The 22,500-nt window shown below is 41.2% G+C and overlaps 1 protein-coding gene across 1 annotated transcript in view; it reads right to left on the reverse strand.

Annotated features, from left to right (window-relative positions):
• Positions 1-22,500, reverse strand: part of ctnna2 (catenin (cadherin-associated protein), alpha 2) — a 960,302-nt gene that overhangs the window by 149,976 nt on the left and 787,826 nt on the right. Inside the window, exon 10 of the mRNA XM_062033032.1 lies at positions 759-851. Within this exon, the coding sequence (XP_061889016.1) occupies positions 759-851 (93 nt within the window). The remainder of the gene's footprint in view (positions 1-758; positions 852-22,500) is intronic.

Here is a 22,500-nt window from a genome sequence, read left to right on the forward strand (position 1 = left end):
AACCTTGTATATATATATATATATATATATATATATATATATATATATATATATATATATATATATATATATATATATATATATATATATATATATATATATATATATAGGCCAGCCCCCGGCAACAGTTTTTAACCCAATGGGGAAGCCTGCCAGGGACAGTAAGGAAGGGATACATATGGTGTCGTTCCTGGGTGGATATTTTGTGAGAAGAAGGTGTGGAGGTTCATCATTTGCAATGCACTCTGCAGAAAATGATGGAAAGCGCCACTCTCCATAGCAACTGATTACATTTACGACATTCAACACTCTACTGCCATCTGGCGGCTAACTTAAACAGTGCGCCCTCCGCAATTTGTCACGTTTCACGTGTCAGGTAAACCTTTTCCCCCGAACAGACTTTGTTTTACAAGTTTATCGCTTGTCGTGCAAAGAGCGCGCTGCGCTTTAGCGTGTCTAAATAGGCTTTATTCATGGCAAAGTGGGATCCTGTGCAGAAAGTGAAAAGGCGGGACTGTTAACCCTGGAAAGAGCGCATCGATTTTAACTTCCAGCGGTTCTTACATGGCGAGAAACAGCACTATAAAATCCTCCTCCGCGTTATTGATGGATCGCTCGCCCCCTTCCGTTCGCCTGGATCCTTTAAATCTCACCTCTCCTCCCATTTGCTGAGGGAAGGTGTCCTTTCAAAACACCGCTCCCAGACACAAGTGCACACACGGGGATGCTTTACGGCCAGAACGCTGAATAGAACCTACCTGTGGACAAAGGCTGTCAATTTGTGTGGCGGCCATTCGAACCAGCTTGACACCTTCTTCATTGTTGGAGATGGAGCAGGCCAGGTTGGCCACCTGAGGAACACAAGAAGACAGAAATCAGGAACTTTTCACTGGTTTCTTCCTTTTTAGTGTAGTAGACCCAAGTATTCATCAAGTACCACCATAATGACAACATTAAAATACAGTAGTGTAGTAGACCTAAGTATTCATCAAGTACCACCATAATGACAACATTAAATACAGTAGTGTAGTAGACCTAAGTATTCATCAAGTACCACCATAATGACAACATTAAAATACAGTAGTGTAGTAGACTTAAGTATTCATCAAGTACCACCATAATGACAACATTAAAATACAGTAGTGTAGTAGACCCAAGTATTCATCAAGTACCACCATAATGACAACATTAAAATACAGTAGTGTAGTAGACCTAAGTATTCATCAAGTACCACCAAAATAACAACATTAAAATACAGTAGTGTAGTAGACCTAAGTATTCATCAAGTACCACCATAATGACAACATTAAATACAGTAGTGTAGTAGACCTAAGTATTCATCAAGTACCACCATAATGACAACATTAAAATACAGTAGTGTAGTAGACCTAAGTATTCATCAAGTACCACCATAATGACAACATTAAAATACAGTAGTGTAGTAGACCTAAGTATTCATCAAGTACCACCTTAATGACAACATTAAATACAGTAGTGTAGTAGACCTAAGTATTCATCAAGTACCACCATAATGACAACATTAAAATACAGTAGTGTAGTAGACCTAAGTATTCATCAAGTACCACCATAATGACAACATTAAAATACAGTAGTGTAGTAGACCCAAGTATTCATCAAGTACCACCATAATGACAACATTAAAATACAGTAGTGTAGTAGACCTAAGTATTCATCAAGTACCACCAAAATAACAACATTAAAATACAGTAGTGTAGTAGACCTAAGTATTCATCAAGTACCACCATAATGACAACATTAAATACAGTAGTGTAGTAGACCTAAGTATTCATCAAGTACCACCATAATGACAACATTAAATACAGTAGTGTAGTAGACCTAAGTATTCATCAAGTACCACCATAATGACAACATTAAATACAGTAGTGTAGTAGACCTAAGTATTCATCAAGTACCACCATAATGACAACATTAAAATACAGTAGTGTAGTAGACCTAAGTATTCATCAAGTACCACCATAATAACAACATTATAATACAGTAGTGTAGTAGACCTAAGTATTCATCAAGTACCACCATAATGGCAACATTAAAATACAGTAGTGTAGTAGACCTAAGTATTCATCAAGTACCACCATAATGACAACATTAAAATACAGTAGTGTAGTAGACCTAAGTATTCATCAAGTACCACCATAATGATAACATTAAAATACAGTAGTGTAGTAGACCTAAGTATTCATCAAGTACCACCATAATGACAACATTAAAATACAGTAGTGTAGTAGACCTAAGTATTCATCAAGTACCACCATAATGACAACATTAAAATACAGTAGTGTAGTAGACCTAAGAATTCATCAAGTACCACCATAATGACAACATTCAAATACAGTAGTGTAGTAGACCTAAGTATTTCATCAAGTACCACCATAATGACAACATTAAATACAGTTGTGTAGTAGACCTAAGTATTCATCAAGTACCACCATAATGACAACATTAAAATACAGTAGTGTAGTAGACCTAAGTATTCATCAAGTACCACCATAATGACAACATTAAATACAGTAGTGTAGTAGACCTAAGTATTCATCAAGTACCACCATAATGACAACATTAAATACAGTAGTGTAGTAGACCTAAGTATTCATCAAGTACCACCATAATGACAACATTAAAATACAGTAGTGTAGTAGACCTAAGTATTCATCAAGTACCACCATAATGACAACATTAAAATACAGTAGTGTAGTAGACCTAAGTATTCATCAAGTACCACCATAATGACAACATTAAATACAGTAGTGTAGTAGACCTAAGTATTCATCAATTACCACCATAATGACAACATTAAATACAGTAGTGTAGTAGACCTAAGTATTCATCAAGTACCACCATAATGACATTAAAATACAGTAGTGTAGTAGACCTAAGTATTCATCAAGTACCACCATAATGACAACATTAAATACAGTAGTGTAGTAGACCTAAGTATTCATCAAGTACCACATTAATGACAACATTAAAATACAGTAGTGTAGTAGACCTAAGTATTCATCAAGTACCACCATAATGACAACATTAAAATACAGTAGTGTAGTAGACCTAAGTATTCATCAAGTACCACCATAATGACAACATTAAATACAGTAGTGTAGTAGACCTAAGTATTCATCAAGTACCACCATAATGACATTAAAATACAGTAGTGTAGTAGACCTAAGTATTCATCAAGTACCACCATAATGACAACATTAAATACAGTAGTGTAGTAGACCTAAGTATTCATCAAGTACCACCATAATGACAACATTAAATACAGTAGTGTAGTAGACCTAAGTATTCATCAAGTACCACCATAATGACATTAAAATACAGTAGTGTAGTAGACCTAAGTATTCATCAAGTACCACCATAATGACAACATTAAATACAGTAGTGTAGTAGACCCAAGTATTCATCAAGTACCACCATAATGATAACATTAAATACAGTAGTGTAGTAGACCTAAGTATTCATCAAGTACCACCATAATGACAACATTAAAATACAGTAGTGTAGTAGACCTAAGTATTCATCAAGTACCACCATAATGACAACATTAAAATACAGTAGTGTAGTAGACCTAAGTATTCATCAAGTACCACCATAATGACAACATTAAATACAGTAGTGTAGTAGACCTAAGTATTCATCAAGTACCACCATAATGACAACATTAAAATACAGTAGTGTAGTAGACCTAAGTATTCATCAAGTACCACCATAATGACAACATTAAAATACAGTAGTGTAGTAGACCTAAGTATTCATCAAGTACCACCATAATGACAACATTAAATACAGTAGTGTAGTAGACCTAAGTATTCATCAAGTACCACCTTAATGACAACATTAAAATACAGTAGTGTAGTAGACCTAAGTATTCATCAAGTCCCACCATAATGACAACATTAAAATACAGTAGTGTAGTAGACCTAAGTATTCATCAAGTACCACCATAATGACAACATTAAAATACAGTAGTGTAGTAGACCTAAGTATTCATCAAGTACCACCATAATGACAACATTAAAATACAGTAGTGTAGTAGACCTAAGTATTCATCAAGTACCACCATAATGACAACATTAAAATACAGTAGTGTAGTAGACCTAAGTATTCATCAAGTACCACCATAATGACAACATTAAAATACAGTAGTGTAGTAGACCCAAGTATTCATCAAGTACCACCATAATGACAACATTAAATACAGTAGTGTAGTAGACCTAAGTATTCATCAAGTACCACCATAATGACAACATTAAAATACAGTAGTGTAGTAGACCTAAGTAGTCATCAAGTACCACCATAATGACAACATTAAATACAGCAGTGTAGTAGACCTAAGTATTCATCAAGTACCACCATAATGACAACATTAAATACAGTAGTGTAGTAGACCTAAGTATTCATCAAGTACCACCATTATGACAACATTAAAATACAGTAGTGTAGTAGACCTAAGTATTCATCAAGTACCACCATAATGACAACATTAAAATACAGTAGTGTAGTAGACCTAAGTATTCATCAAGTACCACCATAATGACAACATTAAAATACAGTAGTGTAGTAGACCTAAGTAGTCATCAAGTACCACCATAATGACAACATTAAATACAGCAGTGTAGTAGACCTAAGTATTCATCAAGTACCACCATAATGACAACATTAAATACAGTAGTGTAGTAGACCTAAGTATTCATCAAGTACCACCATAATGACAACATTAAATACAGTAGTGTAGTAGACCTAAGTATTCATCAAGTACCACCATAATGACAACATTAAAATACAGTAGTGTAGTAGACCTAAGTATTCATCAAGTACCACCATAATGACAACATTAAAATACAGTAGTGTAGTATTCAAAATACCATTTTTCCACATTCAACAAATTACCGGGATTTCCCGTTTTTTGGTAACCTATTTCCACCCTTCTTAAGTTCGACTACTCCTTTCACATTTTTCAACCCATTTCAAGCGTTCCACCGAGAAAACACTCCTCATATTCAGGACAAAAAAAAACGAGTTGGTTAAGGAACTAGGAAAATTCCAGGTTTTCTTGAAATTTCAGGAATTCCTCAATCAAAAACTGTTACTAATTCAACATTCAACATGAATTAAAACAAGAGATGAAGTTGTTTTTTGAACTGGAAAAATTGCCGGTTTTCCTGAAATTCCAGGAATTCCCCAATACCAATATCTCAATTCATCAAGTTACTACTTCAACATTTCTCGACCGATTTGAAAAATTCCAATATAACAATTTTAACTCATTCAGACCATTTAAGTTTTTTACCATTTTCTGAAAAAAATCCAGCTTTTTCCGAAATTCCCATATTTTGGGACATTCTTCAACGTTCCACAATTCCCACATTTTTCATCTGATTTAAACCGTTCCAACTTCAAAATATTCAGCCTGTTCAGGAATTGTGTGCTCTCCTTCAACAATTTTTTTTTTTAAATACCAGGGGCCGTACTTATCAAGCTTCTTAGAATTACTCCTAAGAAGTCTGCTAAGAGTTGACTTAAGAGTAAATAAATTCTTCGCTGAAAGCTGCACTTAAAAGTTAGTTATCAAGCATCTTACTCACACTTTCAGCGAAGTGTAGGACTGAATCTTAAGTGTCACACTCAGAGCTGAATTACGACATTACTATGTGCCGTAAACGGAATTTTAGGTGACGTCATTTCTGTGTCCATAGAAATGACCAATCACGGAAGGGAATCCGTTGTCTAAGAATAAAGAAATATCTTGGAAATATTTAAGTGGACAATGGGAGTGTATATTTTGACAATAAACTACAAAATAATACAAAACAAACTAGTCCCCGCCGGCACTCACGCTACCGCTCCCTCTCTTCTCTCGCCCACACACTCACTGACGTCACTCACCTCACGGCCACACACATACGCTACTCTCATAACATTTTCTTTCCAATTCATTAATTAGACAACTAATTTGAAACTGGTGTGGGTGGCTCTATATATACTAGCCCACTGCAGACACATGCAGAAATCAACAAGGAATCGAAAAGTATTAAATCTGTGACAAAAATAATATCCGCTCTGTCTAAACGATACCGTTTGATCAGCTGCTCGTCATCAAAAAAAGAACTAAACATTGTTCCGTTCCCTGAACGTTCGCGCACGTCTCTCTCGCCTCAGTGCCATCCCCTGCTGGCAACTCCTAACCACTTAAGACACCTCTGAAGGTCTCTTAAATATCGTGGAGAGTAGGAGTGATTCTTAGACTTAAGAACGTTGATAAAAAGCTTTTATTCTTAAGTTTGAGAGTAGGACTAAATTTCGCAAATTCTCAGGACTTAAGTGTAAAATGGCACTCTAAGAAGCTTGATAAGTACGGCCCCTGGATTTCAGTTCAACTTCAGCATTGGAGCATTCACACACAATTCCTTCAGGAATTGCCTCATCGAGTTTGATGGCTAATTTTCTGTAAAGTGCAGTATTTTATTCAGACAAAAAAATGCATGATAATATAGTGTCATATTTGTTGGATACTATTAAAGTTCAAAGGCTTGCAATTTCAAACAGTACATATATGTTTTCTGTCAAAATGGGGGAAAAAAAGACATTACATTTAAATATGAAGAACTTTATTGACACATATCATTTCCAGGTGTTTGGGGGCCAGATACAATGATGTGGCGGGCCAGATGTGGCCCCCGGGCCTTGAGTTTGACACCAGTGCCAGAGACACGCTTGTGATGCATGAGCAGTGTTTGTTTTGTGGCGGGTCAAAATTAAGATTCCAGACCTAACTCCGGGTCGTCCGCTTTAACGACATGTCAAGCTAATTGTGACCCTCGTCCCCCGCCTTCGCCGCCCCTCATTATATTGGATATTTTGTTGTTTGGCGTAAAAAAATGAGTTGATCACCTCCAAAATGTTATAAAAGCGAGGACAATAATCTTCTTTATCGTCTCTTTACACGACCCACACTTGCTCTTTTCTGCAACTTTAATTCACAGAATCCTGCGGTGCAGGTTTCAATGTGCGACGTCAGCCGCTCTTTGAACGTGAGCCTGGTTGTTAGCAGCGGAGGTGCCAGTCTATATTAGCAACTCTACTGCTCACATGTCGACGTTTGAGGCAAATTGAACTAAATCAAATCTGTGTTGGACGACTCTGGCTTAGAGCTCTGTCTCTTTCCTCATGACAGCAATGAGCACGTTGATGGATTGCCATCCTTTTAAGCCAGTGGATGTCTTTAAACAGCCTGCGCCTGTGTGTGTGTGTGTGTGTGTGTGTGTGTGTGTGTGTGTGTGTGTGTGTGTGTGTGTGTGTGTGTGTGTGTGTGTGTGTGTGTGTGTGTGTGTGTGCGTTGGTGTGTGTGTGTGTGTGTGTGTGTGTGTGTGTGTGTGTGTGTGTGTGTGTGTGTGCGTGCGTGCGTGTGTGTGTGTGTGTGTGTGTGTTAAATACGCCAAACTGTCTGAAAATAGGGCCCCAAAAGGCCTCCCATGCCCCGGGGACACCTGCTGGAACCTTCTGCCTCACCTAAATACGCCAAATTAGGGCCCCAAAAGGCCTCCCATGCCCCGGGGACACCTGCTGGAACCTTCTGCCTCACCTAAATACGCCAAACTAAGGCCCAAAAAGGCCTCCCATCCCCCGGTGACACCTGCTGGAACCCTCTGCCTCACCTAAATACGCCAAATTAGAGCCCCAAAAGGCCTCCCATTCCCAGGGGACACCTGCTGGAACCCTCTGCCCCACCAAAATACGCCGAACTGTCTGAAAATAGGTCCCCAAAAGGCCTCCCATTCCCAGGGGACACCTGCTGGAACCCTCTGCCTCACCTGAATACACCAAACTGTATGAAAATAGGGCCCCAAAAGGCCTCCCATTCCCAGGGGACACCTGCTGGAAGCCTCCGCCCCACCAAAATACGCCAAAATGTCTGAAAATAGGGCCCCAAAAGGCCTCCGATTCCCCGGGGACACCTGCTAGGACCCTCTGCCCCACCTAAATACGCCAAACTGTCTGAAAATAGGGCCCCAAAAGGCCTCCCATTCCCAGGGGACACCTGCTGGAACCCTCTGCCCCACCAAAATACGCCAAACTGTCTGAAAATAGGGCCCCAAAAAGCCTCCCATTCCCAGGGGAGACATGCTGGAACCCCCCGCCCCACCTAAATACGCCAAACTAGGGCCCCAGAAGGCCTCCCATTCCCCGGGAACACCTGCTGGAACCCCCCGCCCCACCAAAATATGCCAAACTGTCTGAAAATAGGAACCCCAAAAGGCCTCCCAATCCCCCGGGAACACCTGCTGGAACCCTCTGCCCCACCTAAATACGCCAAAATAGGGCCCCAAAAGGCCTCTCATTCCCTGGGAACACCTGCTGGAACCCTCTGCCCCACCTAAATACGCCAAACTGTCTGAAAATAGGGCCCCAAAAGGCCTCCAATTCCCAGGGGACACCTGCTGGAACCCTCTGCCTCACCTAAATACGCCAAACTAGGGCCCCAAAAGGCCTCCCAATTTCCCAGGAACACCTGCTGGAACCCTCTGCCTCACCTAAATATGCCAAACTAGGACCCCAAAAGGCCTCCCATTCCCTGGGAACACCTGCTGGAACCCTCTGCCCCACCTATATACGCCAAACTGTCTGAAAATAGGAACCCCAAAAGGCCTCCCAAACCCCCGGGAACACCTGCTGGAACCCTCTTCCCCACCTAAATACGCCAAAATAGGGCCCCAAAAGGCCTCTCATTCCCTGGGAACACCTGCTGGAACCCTCTGCCCCACCTAAATACGCCAAACTGTCTGAAAATAGGGCCCCAAAAGGCCTCCAATTCCCAGGGGACACCTGCTGGAACCCTCTGCCTCACCTAAATATGCCAAACTAGGGCCCCAAAAGGCCTCCCAAATTCCCCAGGAACACCTGCTGGAACCCTCTGCCTCACCAAAATACGCCAAACTGTCTGAAAATAGGAACCCCAAAAGGCCTCCCAATCCCCCGGGAACACGTGCTGGAACCCTCTGCCTCACCTAAATACGACAAACTAGGACCCCAAAAGGCCTCCCATTCCCTGGGAACACCTGCTGGAACCCTCTTCCCCACCTAAATACGCCAAAATAGGGCCCCAAAAGGCCTCTCATTCCCTGGGAACACCTGCTGGAACCCTCTGCCCCACCTAAATACGCCAAACTGTCTGAAAATAGGGCCCCAAAAGGCCTCCAATTCCCAGGGGACACCTGCTGGAACCCTCTGCCTCACCTAAATATGCCAAACTAGGGCCCCAAAAGGCCTCCCAAATTCCCCAGGAACACCTGCTGGAACCCTCTGCCTCACCAAAATACGCCAAACTGTCTGAAAATAGGAACCCCAAAAGGCCTCCCAATCCCCCGGGAACACGTGCTGGAACCCTCTGCCTCACCTAAATACGCCAAACTAGGGCCCCAAAAGGCCTCCCAATTCCCCAGGAACACCTGCTGGAACCCTCTGCCTCACCTAAATACGCCAAACTAGGGCCCCAGAAGGCCTCCCATTCCCTGGGAACACCTGCTGGAACCCTCAGCCCCACCTAAATACGCCAAACTGTCTGAAAATAGGGCCCCAAAAGGCCTCCCATCCCCCGGGAACACCTGCTGGAACCCTCTGCCTCACCTAAATACGCCAAACTGTCTGAAAATAGGGCCCCAAAACCCTCCCATTCCCAGGGGATACATGCTGGAACCCCCCTCCCCACCTAAATACGCCAAACTAGGGCCCCAGAAGGCCTCCCATTCCTCGGGAACACCTGCTGGAACCCTCCGCCCCACCAAAATACACCAAACTGTCTGAAAATAGGAACCCCAAAAGGCCTCCCAATCCCCCGGGAACACCTGCTCGAACCCTCTGCCTCACCTAAATACGCCAAACTAGGGCCCCAAAAGGCCTCCCAATTCCCCAGGAACACCTGCTGGAACCCTCTGCCTCACCTAAATACGCCAAACTAGGGCCCCAAAAGGCCTCCCAAGCCCCGGGGACACCTGCTGGAACCCTCTCCCCCACCTAAATACACCAAACTGTCTGAAAATAGGGCCCCAAAAGGCCTGCTGGAACCCTCTACCCCACCTAAATACGCCAAACTAGGACCCCAAAAGGCCTCCCATTCCCTGCGAACACCTGCTGGAACCCTCTGCCCCACCTAAATACGCCAAACTGTCTGAAAATAGGGCCCCAAAAGACCTCCCATTCCCCGGGAACACCTGCTGGAACCCTCTGCCCCACCTAAATACGCCAAACTAGGGCCCCAAAAGGCCTCTCATTCCCTGGGAACACCTGCTGGAACCCTCCGCCCCACCAAAATACGCCAAACTGTCTGAATAATAGGAACCCCAAAAGGCCTCCCAATTCCCCAGGAACACCTGCTGGAACCCTCTGCCTCACCTAAATACGCCAAACTAGGGCCCCAAAAGGCCTCCCATGCCCCGGGGACACCTGCTGGAACCCTCTGCCTCACCTAAATACGCCAAACTAGGGCCCCAAAAGGCCTCCCAAATCCCCAGGAACACCTGCTGGAACCCTCTGCCTCACTTAAATACGCCAAACTAGGACCCCAAAAGGCCTCCCAATTCCCCGGGAACACCTGCTGGAACCCTCTGCCTCACCTAAATACGCCAAACTAGGGCCCCAAAAGGCCTCCCATGCCCCGAGGACACCTGCTGGAACCCTCTGCCTCACTTAAATACGCCAAACTAGAACCCCAAAAGGCCTCCCAATGCCCCGGGAACACCTGCTGGAACCCTCTGCCTCACCTAAATACGCCAAACTAGGGCCCCAGAAGGCCTCCCATTCCCTGAGAACACCTGCTGGAACCCTCTGCCCCACCTAAATACGCCAAACTGTCTGAAAATAGGGCCCCAAAAGGCCTCCAATTCCCAGGGGACACCTGCTGGAACCCTCTGCCCCCCCTAAATACGCCAAACTGTCTGAAAATAGGGCCCCAAAAAGCCTCCCATTCCCAGGGGATACATGCTAGAATCCCCCGCCCCACCTAAATATGCCAAACTAGGGCCCCAGAAGGCCTCCCATTCCCTGTGAACACCTGCTGGAACCCTCTGACCCACCTAAATATACCAAACTGTCTGAAAATAGTGTATTAGTGTGTGTGTGTGTGTGTGTGTGTGTGTGTGTGTGTGTGTGTGTGTGTGTGTGTGTGTGTGTGTGTGTGTGTGTGTGTGTGTGTGTGTGTGTGTGTGTGTGTGTGTGTGTGTGTGTGTGTGTGTGAAAGGGAGAGGAACCCCTTTTCACATGAATATGAACGTCACAATGAACGCTGAAACATGCAATTTGGGGAGAAACTGCGTGCGACTTCCGTACGAGTGCGAGCCCAAGCAGAGGTGGAACGCCGACGTTACCAAGCCGACGGTTAGCGTGTGTCAAGTACCGAGTTATGTGACGCTGAGGTGCACGGCTGCAAGGTGAGCTGAAAAAGAAGTGAGCGTGCTAATGTTAGCATTCATGCAAAAAGTTAGCATGAGTCAAGTAAGTTATGTTACTAATATTATTACTATTGCTACAAAAGTCAAAAGCAGTGAAGTTGTCACGTTGTGTAAATGGTAAATAAAAAGAGAATACAATGATTTGCAAATCCTTTTCAACGTATATTAAATTGAATAGACTGCAAAGACAAGATATTTCATGTTCACACTGAGAAACTTTGTTATTTTTTTGCAAGTATTAGCTCATTTGGAATTTGATGCCTGCAACGTGTTTCAAGAAAAGCTGGCACAAGTGGCAAAAAAGAGTGAGAAAGTTGAGGAATGCTCATCAAAGACTTATTTGGAACATCCCACAGGTGAACAGGCTAATTGGGAACAGGTGGGTGCCAAGATTGGGTATAAAAGTAGATTCCATGAAATGCTCAGTCATTCACAAACAAGGACGGGGCGAGGGTCACCACTTTGTCAACAAATGCCTGAGCAAATTGTTTAAGAACAACATTTGTCAACCAGCTATTGCAAGGAATTTAGGGATTTCACCATCTACGCTACATAATATCATCAAAAGGTTCAGAGAATCTGGAGAAATCACTGCAGGTAAGCGGCAAAGCCTGTGATCTTCGATCCCTCAGGCGGTACTGCATCAAAAAGCCACATCAGTGTGTAAAGGATATCACCACATGGGCTCAGGAACACCTCAGAAAACCACTGTGAGTAACTACAGTTGGTCGCTATATCTGTAAGTGCAAGTTAAAACTCTACTATGCAAAGCCAAAGCCATTTATCAACAACACCCAGGAACGCCGCCGGCTTCGCTGGAACCGAGCTCATCTAAGATGGACTGATGCAAAGTGGAAAAGTGTTCTGTGGTCTGACGAGTCCACATTTCAAATAGTTTTTGGAAACTGTGGACGTTGTGTCCTCCGGACCAAAGAGGAAAAGAACCATCCGGATTGTTATAGGCGCAAAGTGTAAAAGGCAGCATGTGTGATGGTATGGGGGTGTATTAGTGCCCAAGACATGGGTAACTTACACATCTGTGAAGGCACCATTAATGCTGAAAGGTACATACAGCTTTTGGAGCGACACATGTTGCCATCCAAGCAACGTTATCATGGACGCCCCTGCTTATTTCAGCAAGACAATGCCAAGCCACGTGTTACAACAGCGTGGCTTCATAGTAAAAGAGTGTGGGTACTAGACTGGCCTTCCTGTAGTCCAGACATTGAAAATGTGTGAAGGTTAAAATATGAGAAGGGAGACTGTTGAACAACTTAAGCAAGAATGGGAAATAATTCCCCTTCAAAAATGTGTCTCCTCAGTTCCCAAACCTTTACTGAGTGTTGTTAAAAGGAAAGGCCATGTAACACAGTGGTAAAAATGCCTTTTTTGCAATGTGTTGCTGCCATTAAATTCTAAGTTCATGATTATTTGCAAAAATAACAACATTTCTCAGTGTGAACATGAAATATCTTGTCTTTGCAGTCTATTCAATTGAATATAAGTTGAAAAGGATTTGCAAATCATTGTATTCTCTTTTTATTTACCATTTACACAACGTGACAACTTCACTGCTTTTTGGGTGTTGTATATGAAAAAAAGATCGAATATACATCATTCATCGGCAATGTGCCTTAATAACCCGGTGCACCCTATGGTCCGGAAAATTCGGTATGTGACCTGGCGTTTAACACTTGAAGCGGAACTTGCCAGCAGGTCCACCTCCACCCACAGAGACAAAGAGAGTGGATGACAAACAAGAGGTTTTGTATTCGCTGGCTTGTATTGTTTGCTGGCTATGGAAATGTCAGAAAGGGGATGAGATTTTGGGGTCCGGGTTTGAGGATTGTTTACCACTGAGAGACGTGGCCTGAGTGGTTTTCCTGCATTTCCTGTCCTCTCTCAGTCGGCGACGCTGGAACGGTGCGTCATATTTTCATATTTCCTCGCCCATTTGCAGTCTACTTGCAGTGAGGAGTTTGTGTTTCTGTTTGCTAAGTCCTCATTTGCCAGTGTGAGAGGAGGAGAGGCTGGAAAGAAGCCCAGCAGACCGGCTCCCACTGCCTCTTAACCAACACACGGAGCTGGAGCGTAGCCAAGGCTGCAACATCAGCCAAATCTACTAATTGCCATTATCTAAGGAAGTGTTTGGCCTTTGTTGTTGTTTCTCTCTTCCCGTCTCACAGAGAGAGGCTCAAGCCGGCGAAGGAGGCGAGAGACGAGGAGGCGCAGTGGAGGGAGCCGTCGCCCTTTCCCGGTCCCCGTTCTTCATTTCGGCGTTGAACTATTGATTTTGTCGTTTAGCTCTGCCTCGAATAATCTCGTCAATTCTAATTTGATGAAGGCTTCCACTGCACATTTGGGAAGGTGGCCATTATTTTGCCATGCTGTCTAAATCAGCCAAATGGGGGCAGAGTAACTGGAAATTGATTGAAAATGTAGCGTCAAAGAGCACTGAAGGCTTCCAATAAATCAAACGTCTGAGCTGTCTTCCGTTATTCTACTTTATATTAGGGCTGTCTAACCATTACCATATTTCATTGCAATTGTTCATAGTTGTTTTCAAAATTCCTCTCAGATAGATATAATTTTGTTGATCATTAATTATGATTCGATTGGATTCTTGGGGGTAACGATTCCACTCAGAATCGATTCAAAATATATACTTTTTAATAAGAGTTGGTGCAAGTTCCAATATTGACTATATTCCTCCATGAAAAAGATAAACAGTTGTGAAAAATGTATTTAAAAAAAAAAAAAAGGTTTTGTTTGATAAAAGTGTACCCATAAATGTAATAAAGCCAAAAAATACAGTTATAAATAACAATCGCGATTTATTTGAAAATATATTTTTTTTGTCATCCCTATTAATGACATGTTGTTTAAACATTATGCTTTTTAATACAGTTCAAGACAAAAAGGACATAAACACGCTTGCAATGACTATAAAAAAATAAAATAAAAATACCTGCAGTGCGTTGGTGGCTTGCCGCATTTTATGTTTTGTAGCAATACAGAATTTATATTCCTGCTGTAAGAGCACTTGCATTCAGAAGAGGAGCTACACTTCCATGTCTACTTTCATAATTAATGATTTTTTTTTTTACTTTGTAATTTGATTTGATTGGATTATTGGCTTGTGCAGCCCTTTGAGACTTTTGTGATTTAGGGCTATACAAATAAACATTGATTGATTGATTGATTGGTTGATTGATTGATTATTAGGGGTAGTGATTCGACTCAGAATCGATTTTTGATTCAAAACAATTCTCGATTCAAAATTAATACTTTTTAATAACATTTGGTGCCAATTCTATGATTAACTATATTCCTCCATGAAAAAGATAAACAGCTGTGAAAAATTACTTTTAAAAAAAAACAAAAAAACTTGTTTTTTTGATAAAATTGAACCCATAATGAAGCCAAATGCAAATAAGGCAAAAAAGAAAAAAGAAAAAATTACAGTTAAGGAATCGTTATAAATAAGAATCGCAATTCATTTAAAAATCGATTATTTTTCCTATTAATATTATCCCTATTAATAAGTGTACTCTACACGCATAATGTTCATGTTTTTAATACCATGACTGGACAATTAGTTTGCTTAATGACATGTTGTTTAAAGATCATGCTTTTTAAAACAGTTCAAGACAAAAAGGACATAAACACGCTTGTAATGACTATAAAAAAATGAAAGAAATACCTGCCGTGCGTTGGTGGCTTGCCAGATGTTATTATTTGTAGCAATACAGGATTTGTATTCCTGCTGTAGGAGCACTTGCATTCAGATGAGGAGCTACACTTCCATGTGTACTTACATAATTAATGATAAATAGTTTTTACCTTAAAACTTGATTCGATTGGATACTTGGCGGAAGTGATTCCACTCAGAATTGATTTTTGATTCAAAACGATTCTCAATTCAAAATCAATACTTTTTTAAAACATTTGGTGCCAGTTCTATGATTAACTATATTCCTCCATGAAAAAGATAAACAGCTGTGAAAAATTACTTAAAAGAAAACTGGTTTTGATCAAATTCTACCCATGCGTTTAAAAAAATCAAATACAAATAATGTAACAAGAGAAAACCAGAAAACTTTTTTTTTTTTAATTACTTAAAAGAAAACTGGTTTTGATAAAATTCTACCCATGCGTTTAAAAATATCAATCAATCAAAATTCAATAAAAACATTTGAAAAGTATTTTCAACAGTTAAGGAATCTTTTACAAATAATTAAAAAAATACCTGCAGTGGCTTGCCGGATTTTATATTTTGTAGCAATACATAATTTGTATTCCTGCTGTAGGAGCACTTGCATTCAGAGGAGGAGCTACACTTCCATGTCTAATTTTATAATTAATGATACATTGTTTTTACCTTAAAATTTGATTCGATTGGATTCTTGGGGGTAGTGATTCGACTCAGAATTGATTTCTGATTCTAAATTATTTTCAATTAAAAATCAATACTTTTTAATAACATTTGGTGCAAGTTCCAATATTAACTATATTCCTCCATGAAAAAGATAAACAGCTGTGAAAAATTACTTTTAAAAAAAGGTTTTGTTTGATAAAATTGTACCCATACATTTAGTAAAGCCAAATACAAATAAGGCAAAAGAATTAAAAAAAATAAATAAATATATATATATATATATATATATATATATATATATATATATATATATATATATATATATATATATATATATATATATATATATATATATATATATATATATATATATATATAAAATACAGTTATAAATAACAATCGCAATTCATTTTAAAAATCTATTTTTTTTAGTCATCCCTATTAATAAGTATACTCTACACGGATAATTTTCTTGTTTTTAATGCCATGATCGGACAATTAGTTTGCTTTTAAGACATATTGTTTAAACATTTTGCTTTTTAAAACAGTTCAAGACAAAAAGAACATAAACACGCTTATAATGACAATAAAACAATACAAAAAAATAAAAAATACCTGCAGTGCGTTGGTGGCTTGCCAGATTTTATATCTTGTAGCAATACATAATTTGTATTCCTGCTGTAGGAGCACTTGCATTCAGAGGAGGAGCTACACTTCCATGTTTAGATACCAGTTTCATGCATTAATAACACAAAATGTAGATTTTTACGATAATGCTTTGATTATCAAAGATATTTGGAATCGTATTGTGAGCCATTTTTATTTTGTTAGTGTAGTTAGACAGGATGTAAAGCGTATCACTTTTATTTTGAAGCCAGAAGTGTGTGATTGGTTAGAGAAGGTGTCCTGACACTACGGACCTGACTACTATAAAATAAAGTTCCCTTTCGACTTCCAAACTACCGTCTTTCCTTTCTGCTGAGCTTGTTGCCATCTTACTAAACCAGTTACAAGTACAATCTTCGTTTTATGTTATTACTGCGCCTTAACTGTAATCTAAACACAGAAGAGAAGCCCCGCCCACCTTTACGAAAGAAGCGTTCGGTGAAAAATTGTCTTTTCTTGTCGGGAGAACACTTTGCCATGGCTTTGGACCTGATATTTTCATCATGTGCCCTTCTTTGTCCATTTCTGCTCGTTATTGTCCCGCTTGTGGCTCATCAGTAACGAGTGTACACAGCCACTTTTTTCCACGCTACGGAATGGCCCGAGGGTCAGAATGGACTCGTCAAAAACACGAGTGCCGTTAAAGGAACTTATAGTTAGCATGTTATGATGGGGGTAACGTTGACAGCCCCCACTTTGTATACAAAATACAAAATCACCATGGGATATCAAATATGTCCACGTTGTCTAAGACGGCGTTTCTAAACCATAGGGCCAGGGCCCATTGTTGGGCAGCAAGCGCCCCCTAGGGGGACCGCCAAAATATATTCTCCAAATGGGCCCCAGCGGTACTCAGTGGTAATGCACTTTTCCACCACTTGTGGCAGTAATGACAGTCTCAAACAAACAAACAAACCTCAATCTCATCCGGGTCACGGCACCACTCTAACCCGACTGGTTTAATCTCTGCTTTTTCTTGTCTGCCCGGGACTCGAACCTGGGTCGCCGGCATAAGAGCCGAGCAAGCTAGCTCCCGAGCTAAAAGCCCAGCCACATCGGCTGGCCTCCGTTACGCTCACCCCCATAAACTTCACTTTTATCCGGGTCACGGCACCACTGTAACCCGGCTGGTTCAGTCACTGCTTTTTCTGCTCCGCCCGGGACTGGGCATGAGAGACGAGCGTGTTAGCTTACCGAGCGAAAAACTCGGGCTGTCTACCCGATAGCCAGCACGCTAAACCTTATTCTCATTCGGGTCACGGCACCACTCTAACCCGACTGGTTTAAACTCTGCTTTTTCTTGTCTGCTCGGGACTCGAACCTGGGTTGCCGGCATGAAAGCCGGGCCAGCTAGCTCCCGAGCTAAAAGCAGAGCCACATCACCCCCATAAACTTCACTTTTATCTGGGTCACGGCACCACTGTAACCCGGCTGGTTCTGTCACTGCTTTTTCTGCTCCGCCCGGGACTTGAACCTGGGTCGCCGGCATGAGAGACGAGCGTGTTAGCTTACCGAGCTAAAAGCCCGGGCTGTCTACCCGATAGCCAGCACGCTAAACCTCAATCTCATCCGGGTCACGGCACCACTCTAACCCGACTGGTTTAATCTCTGCTTTTTCTTGTCTGCCCGGGACTCGAACCTGGGTCGCCGGCATGAGAGCCGAGCAAGCTAGCTCCCGAGCTAAAAGCCCAGCCACATCGGCTGGCCTCCATTACGCTCAACCCCATAAACTTCACTTTTATCCGGGTCACGGCACCACTGTAACCCGGCTGGTTCAGTCACTGCTTTTTCTGCTCCGCCCGGGACTGGGCATGAGAGACAAGAGTGTTAGCTTACGGAGCGAAAAGCTCGGGCTGTCTACCCGATAGCCAGCACGCTAAACCTTATTCTCATTCGGGTCACGGCACCACTCTAACCCGACTGGTTTAAACTCTGCTTTTTCTTGTCTGCTCGGGACTCGAACCTGGGTTGCCGGCATGAAAGCCGGGCCAGCTAGCTCCCAAGCTAAAAGCAGAGCCACATCACCCCCATAAACTTCACTTTTATCTGGGTCACGGCACCACTGTAACCCGGCTGGTTCAGTCACTGCTTTTTCTGCTCCGCCCGGGACTTGAACCTGGGTCGCCGGCATAAGAGACGAGCGTGTTAGCTTACCGAGCTAAAAGTCCGGGCTGTCTACCCGATAGCCAGCATGCTAAACCTCAATCTCATCCGGGTCACGGCACCACTCTAACCCGACTGGTTTAATCTCTGCTTTTTCTTGTCTGCCCGGGACTCGAAGCAAGCTAAAAGCCGAGCCACATCACCCCCATAAACTTCACTTTTATCCGGGTCACGGCACCACTGTAACCCGGCTGGTTCAGTCACTGCTTTTTCTGCTCCGCCCGGGACTGGGCATGAGAGACAAGCGTGTTAGCTTACCGAGCGAAAAGCCCGGGCTGTCTACCCGATAGCCAGCACGCTAAACCTTATTCTCATTCGGGTCACGGCACCACTCTAACCCGACTGGTTTAATCTCTGCTTTTTCTTGTCTGCTTGGTACTCGAACCTGGTTTTGATAAAATTCTACCCAGCCACGCCGGTGGGCCTCCGTTACGCTCACCCCCATAAACTTCACTTTTATCCCGGTCACGGCACCACTGTAACCCGGCTGATTCAGTCCCTGCTTTTCTGTTCCGACCGGGAATCAAACATGGGTCGTCTGGTATGACGACCGAGTGTGCTAGCTACCGAGCAATCAACCCAAGATGACAGTGCGGTATAAGGGGGTGAAAACCTTTAACACAGTGCTAGTTGCCAGGTCGATAGCTTGCGCTTTTAGCTCGGTAGCTAGCGAGCATCTCTCTCGTTCGAGCCGGGACTGAACCAGGCGGGTTACACTAATTAAGTATTAATATTTGAGTGGGAAAGTTGGGCCCTGAGGTCAAAAAGGTTAGGAACCCCTAGTCCAGGGGTCACCAACTTTTTTGAAACCAAGAGCTACTTCTTGGGTACTGATTAATACGAAGGGCTACCAGTTTGATACACACTTAAATAAATTGCCAGAAATAGCCCATTTGCTCAATTCACCTTTAACTCTATGTTATTATTAATAATTAATGATATTTACACTTAAACGGTTTAAAAGAGGAAAAAACACAAAAAAAATTACAATTAAATTTTGAAACAGTTTATTTTCAATTTCGACTCTTTAAAATTCAAAATTCAACCGAAAAAAAGGAGAAAAACTAGCTCATTTGAATCTTTTTATGGAACATCATTAGTCATTTTTCCTGATAAAGATTAATTTTAGAATTTTGATGACATGTTTTAAATAGGTTAAAATCCAATCTACACTTTGTTAGAATATATAACAAATTGGACCAAGCTATATTTCTAACAAAGACAAATCATTATTTCTTCTAGATTTTCCAGAACAAAAATTTTAAAAGAAATTCAAAAGACTTTCAAATAAGATTTAAATTTGATTCTACAGATTTTCTAGATTTGCCAGAATATTTTTTTTTAATTTTAATCATAATAAGTTTGAAGAAATATTTCACAAATATTCTTCGTCGAAAAAACAGAAGCTAAAATGAATAATTAAATTAAAATGTATTTATTATTCTTTACAATAAAAAAAATAAATTTACTTGAACATTGATTTAAATTGTCAGGAAAGAAGAGGAAGGAATTTAAAAGGTAAAAAGGTATATGTGTTTAAAAATCCTAAAATAAATCTTAAGGTTGTATTTTTTCTCTAAAATTGTCTTTCTGAAAGTTATAAGAAGCAACGTAAAAAAAATAATGAATTTATTTAAACAAGTGAAGACCAAGTCTTTAAAATATTTTCTTGGATTTTCACATTCTATTTGAGTTTTGTCTCTCTTAGAATTAAAAATGTCGAGCAAAGCGAGACCAGCTTGCTAGTAAATAAATACAATTTAAAAAATAGAGGCAGCTCACTGGTAAGTGCTGCTATTTGAGCTATTTTTAAGAACAGGCCAGCGGGCTACTCATCTGGTCCTTACGGGCTACCTGGTGCCCGCGGGCACCGCGTTGGTGACCCCTGCCCTAGTCTAAGGATCTGTCCATGAGATGCAGCATAGATTAGGTTCTGTCACCTGATGTTGACGGTAAGAACGCTTCATTCATGAGTTAGAATATGGAACATATCTGCAACCACTTGGTGTTTGCACTCCTACACCAACTCAAGTCAAACACGACATATTCAGAATATTGAACAAAATACTCGGTTCCCTGTCAGCGGTTCAGTCACCGCCATTCTAAAGGTGCACAGTTCAAACAGGAGAGAGGTGCATCGGCAAACAAACATTGCAAATGAAAGCACTGAAGTGTAAGAGATTATTGCACGAGCCACTTCTATATTTATTCCTGTTGTACCCACAGAAAGTTTGCCAGCACTCTTCATTGGCCGCGTGCCCTCCCCTTCAAAGCGGCGTTTGGGAACAGGTTAAAGAAAATACACGTTGCATATTTATTCAACGCCTTCCGCGGTGCAGCCATGAAGCGCGGCAGCGTAAATTCATGGATTATTCATAGGTGCCGGCACTACAACACGAGCAGTCGGGATCTAATAATTGAAGTTGGGGATTCTTCAACACGGAGGTTTTTTTTTTTCCAAGATTCGCTTTCAAAATAAAAGTGTGAAAAAGATTTCCCACCGTGTAGCCGCGGAATTAATAAAACCGCAGCTCCACACTGGAGAGGACGGACGTTCCTTTAGGGCGAACGTAACGAGACGCTCTGTGGTATTCTTTTAGATTGACGAGTGATAAAGCGTTCCCCCCCCCCCGTGAGGTCCGACAGATGCCACGTTTGAAAGAAGCAACGTGGCAAAGTGCAAGCCCACCTGCCTTCTGTGGAGGAGCTGGGATGACACGCTAATTGCATTAAATCATGTTAAACACACCTTTGCTTGATTTGCAAACACCTTTTCTGCCTTGAGCCTGATTTGGCTGCACATTTATGCATCATTAACGCCATTTAAAAAAAACACACACATTTTAGCCCTTTTTTCTGCACATTAGAGCCTGAAATGACTAAACTAGACTTCCTTTTTATTGTCATTCAAATTTGAACTTTACAGCACAGATAAGAACGAAATTTCGTTACATAAGCTCATGGTAGTGCAGGATAAAAAAAAGCATATATAAATAAATAAATATATATAAATAATATATAAATATATATATATAAAATAAATAAATATATATAAATAAATAAATAAATAGATTACTGTGCAGATAAATACATTGCACTTTTTCACATGCGTCCACGTTTATGGATGTATATTATATTGTCTTTTTTTTTTTTCATTTAGTCTAAGCAGGCGTGGCCAAACTTTTTGACTTTGGGGCCGCATTGCATGTAACACACACACACATACATACAAACTACATATATATGTATCCTATGCATATGTGTTCATATCATATTAATACAATGGATATATAATAATAAATAATATAATCGGATATTAAGATTTGCTTTGGATTTAAATGTGTGTCATTGTTTTGTTTTGTTTTTAGTGGTGAAAGGATATTTTATATAATGTCTACAAAGTTCAATGAGCTGGTCGTGTTATGTGTATTTTTATTTGTATTTATTTTTTGAACCATGACTAGGGCAGGTTGTTTGCATAGAGGTCATATAAGTAAATGATGCAGGGTATGTATGATTCAAGTTCATTAACTTGTATTACCCACGTTGTCCACAGGATGGCGACTGTTAATTCGAATGCAATCTACCTTTGGGTAAGATTCCTTATTAAATTCGTGGGCACAAATTAAAGACATCGGCGAGCCGCTTTTGGCCCATGGGCTGTAGTTTGGAAACCATTGCGTACCAATAGTACGGCTTCTCGCTGCTTAGAAAATGGTACTGTATCAGTTTAAATGTGAACGGTACGCACCCCTGAGTATAATCTGGTACAAGCTACCGTTCACATTTAAACTGATAGAGTACCAATTT

Source organism: Entelurus aequoreus, linkage group LG22 (assembly GCF_033978785.1).
Source record: "Entelurus aequoreus isolate RoL-2023_Sb linkage group LG22, RoL_Eaeq_v1.1, whole genome shotgun sequence".
NCBI lineage: Eukaryota > Metazoa > Chordata > Actinopteri > Syngnathiformes > Syngnathidae > Entelurus > Entelurus aequoreus.